This window comes from Pteronotus mesoamericanus, unplaced genomic scaffold (assembly GCF_021234165.1).
Source record: "Pteronotus mesoamericanus isolate MK-2021 breed Mesoamerican mustached bat unplaced genomic scaffold, CSHL_Meso_final contig_657, whole genome shotgun sequence".
NCBI lineage: Eukaryota > Metazoa > Chordata > Mammalia > Chiroptera > Mormoopidae > Pteronotus > Pteronotus mesoamericanus.
In genome coordinates this window covers 20,606,294-20,623,272 of record NW_026555229.1, presented here as the reverse complement: position 1 = coordinate 20,623,272, position 16,979 = coordinate 20,606,294, and the positions used below count along the sequence as shown (strand labels likewise).

The window sequence follows — 16,979 nt, the reverse complement described above, 5'->3', positions numbered from 1 at the left end:
CCCGCGGCTGAAGCGGGCTGGCTCGCGCGCGCGTCTCTGCCGCACGGACTTCTGTCCCAGCGGGAGCGAAGACGCCGAGGCTCTGGGTCTGAAGCGCGACCAGCCGGAAGTTGCTCGGCTTGATCACGCCCCCTCCCCCCCTCCTCCGGCCTGGCGGAAGCTCAAGCCCGGGAGACAGGTTCCGGGGTTGTCCTGGACTGGCGGCGGCCGAATGGAGACCGAGACTGAGGACGGGCGATCGACCCGCCGCCCGACGCTCGCCTCCTCCTGGGATGCCACATGCGGGGCCCTGCACCGGAGCCTCCTTGTCACCGGAGCTGGTCTCGGCGCCCGGGACTTGGACTGGGATGAGCTGCTGGCGCCGGCTGCCCCAGGGTGCGCCTGGCCTGCGGGGACGGGGTTGCTGCTCCGTGACAGCCAGGCTCCTGGGGGAGTTGGGAGGGGAGGCGAGGGCCGTGAGGGCAGAGGGTCTGGGCCCGGGATCCGGGAGCAGAGCTGGTGAGCGGTCAGTGCTGGGAGCCAGGGCCGGCGTGGGCGAGAGGCAGGGCCCCGGGTGGCGGGCGGGCGGGGACGGCTGCGTGGCGCGCGTGCCGGGCGCAGGGCGTTGGGGGCGGGTGACCGGGAAAGTCTCACGCGTCTACGGTCCTTCAGGTCGGCCCTGGACGGCACCTGTCACAGCCGTAATCCGCCTTGATCCCCAAGTAAACAGAAAGCTCCTGCCCACCTCCTGTCAACCAAAAGAGGCGTAAAAAAGAATGCCAACAGTCGGGAATCTCCGTCCTGTTACTTTGGAAAAAATACACGCTGTCTTTTATCGTATTGTGCTTCCCACTGTTAAGCACAGAAGTGGTGGCCAGCGAGCTTTAAACTGAATGAGAAGCAATTGCAGGGGATTGAGTATGATGTCGATGATCAAGGGGAAAACGTAGGGGGAAGCCCGCGTGTCCCAAGTATCCGTTTCTTGATGAATTTGTATTGAGCGTTTGCGGGGGGCTTGGGGAGGTGCGTGAACCCCAGAGGCAAATGGAAGTGACTGCAAGAAGTACTGAGGGCTTAGCAAGTAGGTAAATAACAGTGCTCGGAGAACTAGGCTGCATAATAGTCTGAACGTTCTTTGCAGGCAGGATGTGGTGATTTTGCAGAGGAGCCTGAACAGCCAAGAGGAAAGCCCCTGCTTCCTTTACCTGCGAGGTGACCCTGAGGGAGGTGAAGAAATCGTGTGTGTTGGCATTTTAAGTTCGGCGAGAAATATGGAAGTGTACTTAGGGGAGGAGTACTGCGGCACCAGTCGGGGCAAGGCTGTTTGTAGTGTTCGGGAGAACAGGTGCGTGCCTCGTGCCTGTGCGAGTGTTCTTCCGAAGCAGTGTTTTTATTCTCCTCACCTTTTGCAGGACGTATTGATTCTCTCACATTGGTGCCAGACGTTAGTGGGGAGAAGATAAGGCATACCAGCAGGACTAGGAGTTTAGACCTTTGCGCATCTTAAAGATGGTCTAGATCAGCCTAGTTGTTTTTAGAAATGTGGATATTGAGAGCTAGTAAAATGGAAATAAATGGGTAGAAGGTCAGAGCTAGTCAGTGGAAGAGTTTTCTTCTGTTTCTTTGAACTCTCACGGATGTTTTCCAAGAGTTAATTTGTCAATTAGCTTGGAACTTTGAACATATTTTCTTATAGGATGCCCTCTAAAAGTAGTGCATGAGCCCTGGCTGGTGTCGCTCAGTAGACTGAGTATCGGGCTGTGAAGAGATTGGGTATCCGTGGGTTCCTTTCCCAGCCAGGGCCCGCGCCTGGGTAGCCGGCCAGGTCCCCAGTAGGGGGATGTGCAAGCGGCAATCACACATTGAATTCTCTCCCTCTCTTTCTCCTTCCCCTCCCCTCTCCCTAAAAATAAACAGGTAAAAAATAAAATAAAAGTACTGCATGAGCCCCACATTATGCCATACTAGCATATTTAACCCTTTATTATATGTTTTGATTTCTTTCTGACTTCTTATTAATGATTCTGTCTTAATCTTTCTTTTATATAACTCAAAATATGAACTGTTTTATATATCGTGTATGTTGGAAGTAGTAGATATGTTAATGGAGCTTTAAAATATTCTCTGTGCCACATGATCACATATTTGTTAATCAGATTTCATTCTTAAATATCACTCGTAAGTGGCAGATGTAGTCTGTATACTCTGTGCAATTTAGTAGGAAGCTATAGACCATTGTTTCTCACTGGGAAAATGGAATCTTAGGAAAAGTATTGTCTTGGAAACTTTTGTTTTTAAATGTGACAATAAAAAGTGATAATGTACGAAAGTAAAAAAAAGTCAATTTTTTTTATTTTTAGTGAACATGGAGAGATTACTTTGTACAAAAAATACCTAAAATTGGAGTCCTCCACACATGCTTGTAAAATAAAGGTAAGTCACTACTAAATTTTAACTAAGTCGAAAACTACAGTTGTTCTTGTGCTATGTATATTTATTTTATGTTGGGTTAGTAATGCAATTAGTCTGCCTCAGTTTAGAAGGACAAATTCTGCACTAAACAAGAAAAAGACAATTGTTTTCTAAAACATTTTTTTAAAGATTCTCCTTTTCAAATTTGACCATTTATTAGCTATGGTAATGTCATGCACTACTGTTAATACAGTACCATTGTACTCATAAGCCTTGGAAAACTAAGTTTAAAACTTTTTTTTAAAAAGATTTTATTTATTTATTTTTAGAGAGGTGAAAGGAGGGAGAAAGGGAAGCATCAATGTGCAGTTGCCTTTCACGCGCCCCCTGCTGCGGACCTGGCCATAACCTGGGCATGTAACCTGACTGGGAATCGAACTGACAGACCTTTGGTTCACAAGCTGGCACTCAGTCCACTGAGCCACACTGGCCAGGGCAAAACATTTTTTATATTTATATAAAACTTAGGCACCAGGAAAATCACAGCAGTTTCATTCCCAAAATATGGAGGAAAAAACACAATTAGAGAAGTTTCAGACAAGGGAAACTCAAAGAGATTTGTGCTGGTGTCTTCAACATTAAAAATATTGATAATGAACTTTAATAATGTCATCAGAGTCTCAGGAAAGGGTACTGAACTGGGAATCCTAAGCCCTGACTGTTAAATGAGCTGTGTTGCTGATTAACAGAATAGCCTACAGCAAGTTTTTCACTTATTTGGACCAACCTGACTGATAATATTAGGAAGCTGAAGAAAATAAATCCTTGGATTATTTTTATCTCTGTAGTTCGGTGCTTATTACTTAAAGAAGATCATAAAACAGATTATTCCAAGATGCTGTTTTAGAGGTATATATGTATTAACATCTTCTAAAGTCATTTAAATAAAGTGATTCATTCATGCAAAAAATATTTGAGTGCCTGTTGATGCCAGCTACCATATTAGGCACTTAGGAATTAGCGGTGATAAAATAAATTGGAATACAGCCCTCATGTTAATATTATAGCAGGCAAGACATAAGTAGATTAAATATACAAAATATGTATTTTATTTGATAGTGAGAAAGTTTTGGAGATTAAAAAAAGCAGAAAAGAGTCCTGGCTGGTGTGGCTCAGTGGGTTGGGTACTGGCCTGTGAACTGAAAGGTCACCAGTTCAGTTCCTAGTCAGGACACATGCCTGGGTTGTGGGCCAGGTCCCCAGTTGGGGGCATGCGAGAGGAGACTGACTGATTGATGTTTCTCTTGCCCATTGACATCCCTCTCCCTTTCTTTCTTTTTCCCTTCCTCTTTCTCTAAACATAAAAATACGTTGTTGTTTTTTTTTTCTTTTTTTAAAGAAAAGGGATACTGTCGAAGCTGGAATATGAGTGTGTAAGTTTAGAGAGGTGTCTCCTTAATTGATTATGGTCACATTTTTGGTACCACTGAGCTTTTAGATCATGGATCTGTATTCACCTGTGTCTTTGTGTGACATATGGGTTTGTGTGTCTCTAAAGGTGAGTGTTTTTGTAAGTATCCTGTGGAAGTACATGGGAGCGCAAACAGTTGTTTCACTTAGGGAGATCTTTGGTGTGTATGAAGGTTTCTTCTGCAGCGATAGTGCAGTAATGTTAAAAACGATAGTGATACATATTTTTGAGCACTTACTCTGTGGTAGATCCTACAAATTTTAACACTGATCATCATAACAACCACATGAAATTATTTTGCTCCTGATTCAAGTTTTGGCATTTGCCCTGAATATCACACACACGCACACACACACAGAGGCAGAGTAGCAGGGTCCTCACTGACCTCAGGTCTGTCTGATTCTAAATCCTGTGCCCTCTCCACTCAGCTACTTTGTTGCCCCACACCACACATGAACCGTTTTCTGGTTTAAAGCATGAGCAAAGTGAGGCAGCATAAAGTACTGTACAAACTACTGGGACAGAGACCAGAGAACTGGGGTCACGGTTCACCCTTCATTAATTGGGTGTCCTTTAATAACTTAGAAAAAAAAATCACCCTAAACTCATGACATTCCTTTATAGTTCTAAATTCTAAAATACTGACTTTTATAGTCAGTAATTCAGCCAACCCTGCATGAGCTCTGGACAGACTTGTTTAAATAGTATTGTGGGAAGTTGCAGTATATAAAGCTGTCAGATTGGTGTGGTTTATCTTTAATTCCTTATCTAAGTATTTAAAATGTTACTTTACATGTAATCTTTTTGTTTGAAAAGGACTTGAGTATTGAAATATTTCTTTTGGGTATTTTTTCAGACTATGGCTATTTTAGCAAAAACTAAGTAAACTTTTGGATCCTTGACTGCTTCACTGTTACTTAGGTAATGACAAGAAGTGACTTTAAATGATGATAGTTTTTAATATCATTGTTTATTTTCCTGGACCTTTTTGTTTTATAATAGTTGCTTTCCTTTGGTGAAAAGCAGTGTGTGTTCATCAGTAAAGTTGTGGTACATGTGAGACCAGCTTCAGCAAATTCTTCGACGCGCTCTCCGGCTGTAGGAGCAGCGATAGACCTCGAGAGGGTCCAAACCATCATGGAGTCCATGGGGTCCAAGCTGTCACCGGGTGCTCAGCAACTGATGAGTATGGTTAGATTTCAGCAGCAGGTAAGCAGAAGGGGATTGTTTTCTTTTAGATACCCCAAATTTTCAGAATAAATGGCTTTTTATAATATGTACTGACTTAAATTTTTCTTTGAACTTTTATTATTGATTGGCCTATTATTTATTTTTGTAAAAATTGCATTTTGTAGACCTAACCTCTTACAAAATATTTTTGTTATAGATCTTCGCAATTTTTCAGTTTAGTCACTCACTCATTCAGCAAGTATCTATTAAGTCCCTTCTCAGTGACTGAGGCACTTTTTGGGCACTTGAGAAGATTTAAAGATCAATTTTCTATATCACACCTTTAAGGGTCTTCATAGTCTTATTTTCCTAGGCCTTTAAAGAAGAAGGCTTGGATTAGGCAAGTAAATTTGGAGGGATGCAATCCCACAGACAGAAACTAGTACGGATTAAAGCTTCAATATTAAAAGCAACAGGATGTAGCCAGGAAATGAATAGAAGTTCATTTCTCTGGCGCAAAGAGGTGACGGGCAGTTTAAAGTGGATTGGAGCTGGGTCGTTGAGGGCTTGATGTGCCATTTTTAAAGCTTGTACGGGTTTTTGCATTGCATTTTAAAGACATGCTAGTCCACATCATGTGGGGGGTGAGCCAGAGGAAAATGCGCAGCGGTACAGGTGGGACAAGAAGAAGGAGAGCCGCTCCCCGCAGCTCCCGGTCCACAGAGGAGTTAGCGAGGGCCCGGGCGGGACACAGCAGCCCGGAGCTGGACTGAGGTGCTGACACGCTGGGCCAGGAGGACTGGCCAGCTGACCGAGCATGGTGCTGCGGGTGGGAAGGCTAGTGAGACGTGAAATCGACGTTTTGAAGGCAATGAGGCCAACAGTGCACATGGAACCCCAGAGAGGAGACTGCTTGAGAAAGAAAGTTTATTTTGGGACACTGACTATTAAATGTGAATAAAACGTGGCCTGGGAGGATGTTGTGAGCATCAGGAACACAGGGTGGGGGTGGTGGAGCGGAAGGAAGGGTTTGGGGGGTGTGCCCCGGGCAGAGGACAGGGGGAGTGGCGAGAGGAGAGACTAGAGCAAGGAAGGAGGAAGCTTGGCGAGTCGCTCCACTCTGTGAGGATACACGGAGAGGAGAAAGACCCGGAAGAGGGAAGAGAGCAGTGCAACAGAGCGACACCAGGAGAGGAGGTTGGGTGTTGGGGACCTGAGCTCAGGGTCTGGTGCTGACCCTGTAGGCTCTCTGTTATTTGGCATTGCTGCACCTTTTTAAGATAAATTTATGTTTGCAATCTAAATGATAGTACTGCTAGGAACATAGGATTGTTGTGAAGGTTTAAAAGAAACAGCGCTAACAGAAACTCATGTAACTTTTGTGAAATTTGCCAATACTACTTTGGTGCTGTACGGCTGTCCTCGGAGCAGCGGGCGAGGAGAGGAGAGCCGGAGGGGTGGCGATCCTGGCAACCAGTTTCAGAACAAGCCAGGTCCGCACTTTCCTTTCCTCGTACCGGCCTCTCACCGCAATCCCTCAGCAGGTCCCGAACGGGCCCTCCTGTTCCCCCACAATCCACTCTCCACTGGGCGGCCAGGGCCGTCTCCAAGGGTCAATCAGACGCCTCTTTCCCCTGGGGGAGCGCCCCTGCCTGCATCTCACCCCGCTCAGCCTGAGCCCAGCCCCTGGCCCCAGCATCCAAGGCCTGGGCCCACCCCCGCCCCCGCCCCGGCCCCACTTCCTTAGCCTCGTCTCCATCACGTGTCCTGGCGGCCTTTCTCCAGACACCCTGGTGTGCATATTTCTCAAACCTCCAAACGAGTTCCTGTCTCAGAACCTGTGCGCTTCACTGTCCTTCCTCTCCAGGGCCCGTTCCCCAGACCCTCACATGGCTGGCTTTTTCCTTTTACTCAGACTTCAACCTCAATGTTACATCCTTCCACACAGTTTAAGTTTGCCTTTCCCCCACATGTACATCATATTTTCATCAGCCTGACTTGAGTATTTCTCTTGCTGTTTGTGTATTAGTCTCTTTATCTCATTAGAATATAAGCCTCATGCAGACAGGGATGGCGTCAGTCCTGTATACGGCTCTAATAAGTATACACTGTATATCCCTTTGCATCACACTTTAAGTATATAGCTATTTGGTGTATCTTCCATGAAAAAAATAGTTGCTAAAGATGTGTTTAGTTGGCTTACCACGTGTAAAGTTGACAAATGCTATTTAATACTATGAAAATGACCAATTACTGTGACTGGATTGGAAGTATTACATTTTATTACCATCAACCAAGAAGGCCTTTGTAGCGGAAATATTAAAATATGCTAATGCGATTTTAGTAAGTATGCTCGTATTCACTTTAACATCTTCCTTAGGAAAAACTACAGTCAAATGGTCAAAGCCCTGACCCGCGTTAGGTGGCCTGGCTCTACCACTGGCCAGTTGTGTGACTTGGCCACGTCCCCTCCAACCTTGGGCTCCTCCACTTAGTATTGGAGAGTAAGGGGAGCTTCCTTCCTGTGGACGTTTTGAGGATCCCGTGAAAGAATGCACACGGCCTGATTCTAACTTACTCCGCAAGTGAGCTGTCGTTACGCTTACTATTGATGGTAACATTTACTTCTTTACCTGGCTTAGAACTGCCGTTCCATTGGAGAGCAGCTCCAGTCGGTCTTGGGCAAGACTGCGTGCAAATGGGTGATGGGCCTGCAGGCCCCGTCCGCGTCCGGAGCCCTGGACAGCCCGTCCCCCGCACCTTTCCCGCTCGGGGCTGGCTTGACCTCTGGAAACGCGGCTGAAGACCCAAAAGCTCACGCTGACAGAAGCGCCCAGCCCCCCGGTGGCGGAAACGTTTCAAACCCCCAAGCGGGTCACATTGTGCCACAGAACCGTTGCTTTCCTGAGACTGATCTTAAGAACGCGGTATGTTCTTTCTTGCCAAAGAAAGCGAGTGACCGCTCCGCTCTACCTCCCTCAGAGCTGCTGCCTTTTCTCCAGAACTTGTGCGGTCAGGTTAACGGTCTCCGTGTGGGCCATCCCGCCGAGGGGCCGGGCGGCGTCTCCAAGCCCAGTGACGGCGTCGCCGGGGCTGCGTAAGTATTTATTTTACAACTAACATAGTTTAGATCTGGTAGGTGGGAGAGGCACCTGGAGAGAAACACATTTGTTTCCATAACATACCAGCTGAAAACATTTCGAGAGATAATTTTGGAAACTTTTACATTTTACCACTAATACACTTAATGGGAAATAAATATTCTCCAGGGGGAATGGATTGCTTTGAAAGCAGCGCCGTGAGCGGGAGGAGTGAGTGCTCCTCAGGCATCGTATGGAAGGGGGGCTCGCGTCAGTTAAGGGCTGGAGTGGACAGTCGTCTGTGTGAGTGGGGCGCAGCCGGGGGAGCCATGATAAACACATTTGTTGCCTCCTTGTACCAAATGAACCGCCGTAACAGGTTATATTTTGTATGTCGTGTTTAGCCTAAGCTACATTTGGGGGTCATCAAGACATTTTTAACCTTACAGTCATTTATAATGTACAGGCTCTTATCTCCTGATCATACTTCCAGTTTTTTGGCAGTCCTGGTTTGATTGAGGGATGGCTAAGCATTTAGTATGTTCCCTATGCTTTATATAGATGTCATGTGTCAAAATACTGCACTGGACTGGAATTCAGCACCGCAGCCATAGTCTCAGCTTAGCTATTTTGCCTTACTGTTTAAATCTTTTGGCCTAGATTTTTTTCACATGTAAAATTAGGTAGTTGTATTGGTTAAAATTTTCTTAAGTTCTTCAATAGCATTGAAATTTGAGGAGCTATTGAAAAAAATATGGTTCCTATTCAGTAAAGCTATAGAAAGATAATGTTAGTCTTTCATTGTTGATCATCTACCTCAGTGTTAACGGGTCAGTATGTACAGGGCAAAGAAAAAAAACAACCCTAAAAAAACAAAAAAGAAAGAAACTAATCAGATTTAAAAAGTGCTTCTAAGTCCAGCAGTGATAGAATGCTGCCCTTGTTTAAAAATCCTCGCTTTTACAAATAAAATTCCCTGCAATCATTCAACAGATACTCAAAGGCCGGGAGAGGCAGGAAGGAGTGGCCCACTTAGAGGCCGGGAGGCGCGGCCACTTCGCTTTCATTTTTCTGAGTTTCTTGTGTCCCAGATGGTGTTGGCTTTTGGCAAAGATTTTTTTGTGTCAATTTATATAATCATATGAATTTTTTTCTATGGTTTGTCGGTACAGGGAATTACATGAATTTTCAACAGTTAACCAGCCTTGCATACCTAGGCTAAATCCCACTTGGTCTTGGGGTATAATTCTTTTTTATGCATTGCTGGGTTTGATTTGTTAATGTTTTGTCGCGTGTTCTTGCATCTGATTCAGGAGAGGTATTGGTCTGTATTTGTCTTTACACTGGCTTTGTCTGTCAAGAAACCAGTGGGCCTGGATCTTTTTTTTTCTTGGAAACTTTTTTATTACAAATTTAATTTCTAATAGAGTAAAATTGTCTGTTCTCCCCCTTAAAATAGAGGCTTAATTAACATAATGCATATTAAAACCCCACCACAATTTTTTGTAGACATAGACAAGATTATTTTAAAAATCGTAAGGAAAGGCAAAAGAGGTAGAATAGCTACAACAACTTTGGAAAGATGATAAAATGGGAGGAGTCACTCTTCCCAACGTCAAGTTAGAGGGATAGATGCACAGATCAGTGAAACACATGAGAGGGCCCAGAAATAGACCCACACCAATGTGCTCAACTGATTTTGACAAAGGGACAACAGCGGTTCCACGAGGCAAGCAGAGTCCTTTTAACACGTGGCGCCGGTCAGCTGGGTGTGCAGTGGGCGCAAATGAGCCCTGATCTACTAACCTTCGCGCCTTGTACAAAAATTAACTCACAGGGGACGATGGGCTTAGATGTAAACCATAAAGCAGTATATTGGCTGCTTGTTATATAGTTTGGTTGTTTTTGTTACAATATTAGAGGTAATTGTTATATCATTATTTATAAATTTATTTTTAGGATGGGTGAGCAACCTGTTTGCTCCTACTTGGAAAAGATTCTTTCTAAAAATATGGAACTGATGGAAAAGAAACTTACGGACTACATTGACCAGAGAATCTATAAACTCCAGGAGCACATAGACAGTAAGGTTGGTTTGTTGATGGACTTGCTGCAAAATCCCTGTTCTCCGCCTCCACAGATGCCTCTGAGACAGTGTGACTCTGCAGAAAGACTTTCAAACGGAGAAAGATAAGTGCTCACCATGCACTACAGATATTTATTACGTATTTATTACAGAGCCCAAACCCAAAAAGGTCAGAGCAGGCATTTAATGTCATTTGAGAATTGTCATCTTACTTATACAAGTGACCTCAATGTTCGTTTCAACTGTACTTGTTACTGTAAATCTAGTTCTGTGCACTACGAGTGGACATGATTGGTTCATAAGTTATTTTGTTTGCAATATTGTTTATTTTTTATAAGAAATTTACATATAGTTCTGCATTTAAATGTTTAAAATATTTAAGGATTTCTAGTACAGTCCACTAGTGTATATTGTATTTATATTTGAAGTACTGTTTTAATTTATACAAAGACCTTATGTTTTAGGGATATGGAAAAATTGCTTAGAGTATTTGATTTTTTTCTTTTTCTAATTGATTGTTCTTGGAAAACCAGGTGCTTAAGACTTGCAACCTTTAATTTCATATCACCAAATTACATTGTATTACTGTTTATTTCAATAAAAAAATAACTGTGTTGTTTAGCATTTTTAAAATTAGTTGTTTGGGTCATCAATTTTATGTTCTATGATTTTATCGCTATAGCTGGGATATTAAAAATCAAAACTGGCCTGTTCTTTTTTAGAAATATTACTTTAGTGATTGATGCAAAATGAAAGAAGTTACATTGTTTCACCTAACCCAGAAAGCGTAGGGCACTGCTTTTCTGCGCGGACACAGGCTCCCCTGTCCCGAGCCCTCTTCCGGGATGTCTGAGTGTGATGCGCTGAGGCCCCGCCTGGAAGGGGCGAGGCACGTGACCCAAGGAGGTGGCCGTCAGCGCTGGCGGGCTTAAGTTTCAGGAACTATAACTATTGCATATGTACTGAAGGACGATGTATTTGCACCTAAAAAATAAGTGCATCTATTCTGGAAACTATTTTGTCTGTAAAATGGGGAATATCACATTCTCTTCTCTGAATTTATAAAATTTTGAACATGGTGCTCTTAGCACAGGCCTGGTATGTAGATGTCCAGTAAATATTAAACTTTTCTCTCCCTCTTTCTTTTTTTAAAATTGAATTCCTGTTTTTTTTTATTGTTCAAATACATTTGTCTCCACCTTCTCTCACCCTCTTTCTACTCTTCTGTTCCCTATCTTCCTAAATAGTAAGAATGACACACGTGTACACATGTGTTTCCTAATATCATCACTATTTCAATACTTTTGAAAGCTCCTCTTCTCTGTCCTTAGGTGCTAAGGGAAGTCACATTCAAAGTCAGTTCGTCATGTGCTACTTAACGATGAGGATACATTTTGAGAAATGGTGTCCTTAGGTGATTCGATTGTGCAAACATCACAGTGCACTTACACAAACACTGATGAAATAGCTCGTTGCACACCTGGGCTACGTGGTCCAACCTGTTGCTCCTGGGCTACACGCCTGCACAGCACATTCCTGTAAAAACAACATGAGATTAAATCAAGACAAGAGGAAAGGATGCAATTAACAGATGTGTTAAACACGAGCTATAGGAAGCTGCTGCCAGCGTAGCCTGGCAGACTGTTTTACAGCAAGCTTTCCTTATAAGCAGAAAGACTACACGCTAAAAGAATGGTAAAGAGTATAGGATAGTAAATACATAAACCACTAACAGTCATTTATTATCATTATCAAGCATAGTACATAATTATATGTGCTATACTTTTATACAACTGGCAAAGCAGGTTCGTTTACACCAATAGCATCACAAACGGTTAAGTAAATAAAACATTATGACACGAAGTCACCAGGTGATAGGAATTTTTTGGCTCCATTACTGTCTTATAGACCACTGTCATATATGCAGTCCGCCACTGACAGAAAACATCATTGACCAAGAAATGTCATTATGTGGTGCATGACTCTACTGAGCTGTGGCTCTCGAGTCTGGTTCAGGAACCGGCGGCACCGGCAACACCAGGGAACTTACATGGAGTGCTGGTTCCTAGGCCCCACCGCAGATGCATGAAGAAACTCTGGGGGTGAGGCCAGGTGTGTAATTAGAAGTTGACGATTCTTTTCATTTGGCACTTGAAAAACGGCAGCGTTTGCTACTTCCTTGTCACCCCTGTGGTTAGAGATGAGAAATCCATTGTCATTTGAATTGGTTTTCCCTTATAAGGAATATGTTGTTTCTTTCTGGCTGTTTTCAAGTTTGTTTCTTTTCTTTTAATTTTCAGAAGTTTGGTTATTATAGTGTTTTGTCTTGGACTTTACTGGTTCTTATAGTAGTTGGGGTTTTCTGTTTTTTTATATCAATTTGTGTCTTTAGCAAGTTTGAGAAGTCTTAGGTATTTTGTTTTTAGTTGTTATTTCTTCAAAAACTCTTTCAGCTCCATTTTCTTCCTCCTTTCCTTCTAAGACTGATGTTTTATTATAGTTCCACAGCTCCCTAAAGCTTTAATTTTTGTTCAGATTTGGTAAATTCTTTTATTCCATCCTTAAGTTCATTGATCCAATCCTGTCATTTCCGTCTGCTCTTGAGCCCATCCAGTGAAGTTTTTTTGTTTTTGTTTAATTTCTGGTAATGTAGTTTTTACTTCTATTATTTCCATTTGATTCTTTTGTTATAACTTCCATTTTTGCTGGTATTTCTATATTTTTGTTTGAAAGAAAATTTGTTACTGATTGTTGAAGACATAGTACAATGGTTGCTTTAAATCCTTTTTTAAAATTTGGATTATTGTTTGGGTATTTCCAACATTTGATTTATCTTGCTGTTGGCATCTTTTCTCATTCAGCTCCTCTCTGGTTTTTGGCCTGACAGGTGACTTGCCATTGGCTCCTGGATATTTTGGCTATTCTACTAGGAGACTCTAGGGCCTATTTAAGTCCTTTATTTAATCATGAAGTCACCTGCTTAGGTTTAGCATGCGAATCTTGGCCTACTTGTGAAATGAGGTTCTAAGAACAACGTAATGCTCAGAGACTTCACAGTGTTAATTTAGATCTGCTTAGCTTCTCGGGTGCCGCGCGGGTCCCAGGTCCCTGACAGTGCTGCCTGACGGAGAGAGGGACATTCCCCTGTCTAGGGCCACCTGGCACCATCTGGGTGGGAGAAGGGGATGGCTGGCCTGTGGGGACAAAGATGCTCGTTAGAGTGGGATCCCCTTTGAGCTGCCAGCGGGCCAGCACACTGTCTCTCGGGAGAGGCATCCCGGAAGCAGAAAGCAAACACAGCCCCTCCCCCGGCCGCTGATTTTCAGCAGGGCTCCCACTGTCCACTCTGCTGCTGTGGCTGGCGCCAGCCTGGGCTTGTCAGCGGGACTCACATTAAATCTAAGGGGGGTAAACCCACCTGAGCCACCTTCTGTTGCTAGATGCAGAGTCAGGAGGCACCAAGCCTGGGCCACCTCCTTCCGTCCCGTGGCTGTGTAGCTCATCCGAGCCTAGGGGCCTAACCAGCTGGCTTCCCTCTCACCAGCTTTCAGAACTTCCCTTCGGTCGACCTTTGCTGTTTGTTCCAGGGACTAGATATTCTTCACTGGGAGGGGCAGAGAGAAACATCTAAGCCACCTTTTGTCCGCCCAGAGCGTCCTCATTTAATGTCACTAGATGGGCTAGGTATGAGTGCCTTCAATCAAACACACCTGGCTAGAACAAGTACCCTATACAACAGTGGTCCCCGACCTTTCTGGCGCCAGGGACTGGTTTTGTAGAAGATAATTTTCCCACGGACCTGGGGAGGGGCATGGTTTGGGGATGATTCAAGTGCATCACATTCAAGCTCACCGCCTGCTGTGCGGCCTGGTTCCTAACAGGCCCGGACCGGTGCTGGTCTGTGGCCTGCAGGCTGGGGGCCCCTGCAAATTACAACTTTCACATTTGTAACCCTTTCCTCTTCATTATTGTGAAAATTCATAAAGGAAACTTCAACAGAAACTGAAGTCAGGAAGGCCTGTAGAAGGAGCTCTCAGGCCCTACTGCTATTACAGGGAGACATCAATTACACACCCCAACAGGAAGAGACATACATCCCTTTAACTTCCAAACAGGAAGTACAGCTTCTTTACTGCTCCAGGAGGAAAAAGGAAGATTTTCCTCTTGCCCAGCAACAAGCCCCGCCAGTGGAAACCCTGCAGCTCAGCCAATGAGGAGGTGTGGTCGCCCGAACTGTTCCTTTCATCGAATGAACTTTCATTTTTTTTCCTTGCTGATGACTTCCTTGTCCCTAAAAAAGCCTCCTTTCTATAAAAGCCTTCCATCTTTTTATCTTCTAAATTTATTTTTCAGTTATAATCGACATACAATATTGTGTTAGTTTCAGGTGTACAATATAGTGATTAGACACTCGTACACTTACGAAGCGATCACCACGGTTAAGTGTAGTACCCATCTGCATTGCACATAGTTATGTATTGACCATATTCCCTGCGCTGTACTTTATATCTCTGTGTCTATCTTTATAACGGGCAATTTGTACTTCTTAATGCCTTTCATCTTTCTTATCCATCCCTGCCCCATCTGCCAACTACCAGTCTGTTTTCTGTATATATGAGTTTGTTTTGTTTTTTGGATTCCACATATAAGTGAAAGCATATAGTATTGGTTTTCCTCTTACTTCCCTTAGCACAATATCCCCTAGGTCCATCCATATTGTTGCAAATGGCAAGGTTTCATTCTTTTCTTTTTCAAAAACCATCTTGAGCCCTGCCTGGTGTGGCTCAGTGGATTGAATGCCAGCCTACAAACCAAGAGGTCACTCATTAGATTCCCAGTCAGGGCATGTGCCTGGGTTGCGGGCCAGGTCCCCGTTTGGGGGCACATAAGCGTTTTAAGTGTAAGACGCTTACCCTCCTCACATTTTAGCCTCCCCACATTTCTGTCCTTTTTTAATTTTAGAATTAGAATCTTAAAGTTGCTTTTGATTAGTAGTCCAGTTTTGAAAAGTAGAGGGAAATAAGACCCGAAAAGGTAAAGACTTAGAATGAAGGGATTCAAAATAGCACCGGTGGCATGGGGGCTAAGGGGTACGTGCGAACGGAACGGAACGCGGAACCCTGGGAGAGAGGGCCAGTGGCCAGGGAGTTGATGTCACACAGCCTGAGGCGCAGAGGGCGGAGCTGGACCAGGCTGTGCTTCGGAAGTCAGCCCTTGCACGTTGGACCTTGATTCCTCCTAACAGGGATGATGAGATCCCTCTTTCTCAAATGACAGGTTTGATCAAATACCCTGTCCTCTAAAGATTAAAAAAAAAATTAATAGTTGGCCTTCATCCAGATCTGGATGGTTGAGCTGTATCGTAAGTATGCGTGGCAGCCATAGTGTTTATTCTTTCCTGGCTCACGGTTCTCCAGCTTCAGAGTGGTAATTAAGCAAATGGCTTATTCCAAACAAATTGGATTTCCAGGGAAGATACAGGAGGGAAAATGGCAGAAAGGTCCATGGTCTCCCTGAGACCGAATGAGGGACAAGGGCTCTGAGGCTCTCCTTAAACCATGAGCTGGATGACAATTGTCATGGGGCAATTAAAAACCTTTTTCCCTTAAAACATAACACTTACAAAATGGGTTTGCTTGTTCTCAGTGTTGTATGGCATGACATTTTGGAAAAAAGTTTCCTTAGTGATGCTCTTAAAATATTTTTAAATTAGATGAACAGCAAGAGGTTGATCCTGACTCTGTCAGTGAATACATTTCATGAGACTCAGGCGTTGGGGACTAACACCATCTGCTCAAGAGCAGGCCTGTGTTTTACTTACAGGTGCACGTTACTGCTTGTGAAAGAGAAAAGATTCTTCCCAACTTCTTTGCTGAGTTACTTCTCTGTGACTTTACATTTCAGTCCCTTGTCATCCACAAATCAACCCTTGACCCACGCTGGGCCAGCTGAGCCTCTGAGGCCTCCCTGGGCGACCCCTTCGTGGGTCCCACGTGGGAGGCTCTGCGGTTCCGGTTCTGGGGCTCACGCTCTCCCCAGAGGCAGCTCGCTGACGTTGTCGCAGGGCGGTGGGGGGAGGGGAGCCATATTCACTGCTTGCCTGCACTTCCCTGCCCAGGTGCTATACCCATAAGATGTTTGACATCAAGATTATGACTGCGGCCGGTGTTGCCTTATTGATTGCCATACTTGTGCTGATGTCCTGTGTCACCGGTCTTCTATGCAAATTGATGGACATATTGAAGTGAGTGGCGTGGGTGAAAGTGAATGAGACCCCTCCCATGGGACACCTGGGGCCCTCTGCTTGAGCGGGGCCACCCTTGCTCTGGGGCCGCACCCCCGCAGAGGTCGGGGCAGCGGGCAGGTCTGAAAAGGCACAGGCAGGTGAGTACAGAATCTTCGCTTCTCCCCTCCTGGCGGGGGTGTGAGCTCACAGGGGAGAGCTCTCTGCAGACGGCTCTGCCTGCCAGCGCTCCCTGCCGTCCCCTGACCTCACAGAGCCCACCCTCAGCGGGCGATCTCCACCCAGGGGCCGGCCCTCCCTGTGCCCCGCCAGGCACCGCAGAGGGGAGACCGCGGGGCAGGCCTCGGCACCGAGCCTCTGCCTCCGGGTCCCTCAGAGGACGGGCGGAGGCGGTCTCCCCTTGCCTGCGCTGGGGGCTCTCAGGGCGCTCCCTCGCTCATTGCCCGTGGCCTCGGGGACAGTGCAACGGGCCTGGGAGGCTGGAGGAAGCTGAGCTGTGTGAAGGTCCTGGGGGACACCGGAAAGGAGTGCAGGTCA

At 45.0% G+C, this 16,979-nt stretch overlaps 1 protein-coding gene across 1 annotated transcript; it reads left to right on the top strand.

The window, feature by feature from the left end:
• The first annotated feature begins 181 nt into the window (after nucleotides 1-181).
• LOC129077231 (ATPase PAAT-like) lies at nucleotides 182-10,372 on the top strand. The gene is made up of 6 exons (XM_054581649.1): nucleotides 182-375; nucleotides 1,121-1,324; nucleotides 2,340-2,412; nucleotides 4,865-5,071; nucleotides 7,675-8,129; nucleotides 10,072-10,372. The coding sequence occupies exons 1-6, from the start codon at nucleotides 212-214 to the stop codon at nucleotides 10,304-10,306; spliced, it is 1,338 nt and encodes a 445-aa protein (XP_054437624.1). The 5' UTR covers nucleotides 182-211; the 3' UTR covers nucleotides 10,307-10,372.
• The last annotated feature ends 6,607 nt before the right edge of the window (nucleotides 10,373-16,979 follow it).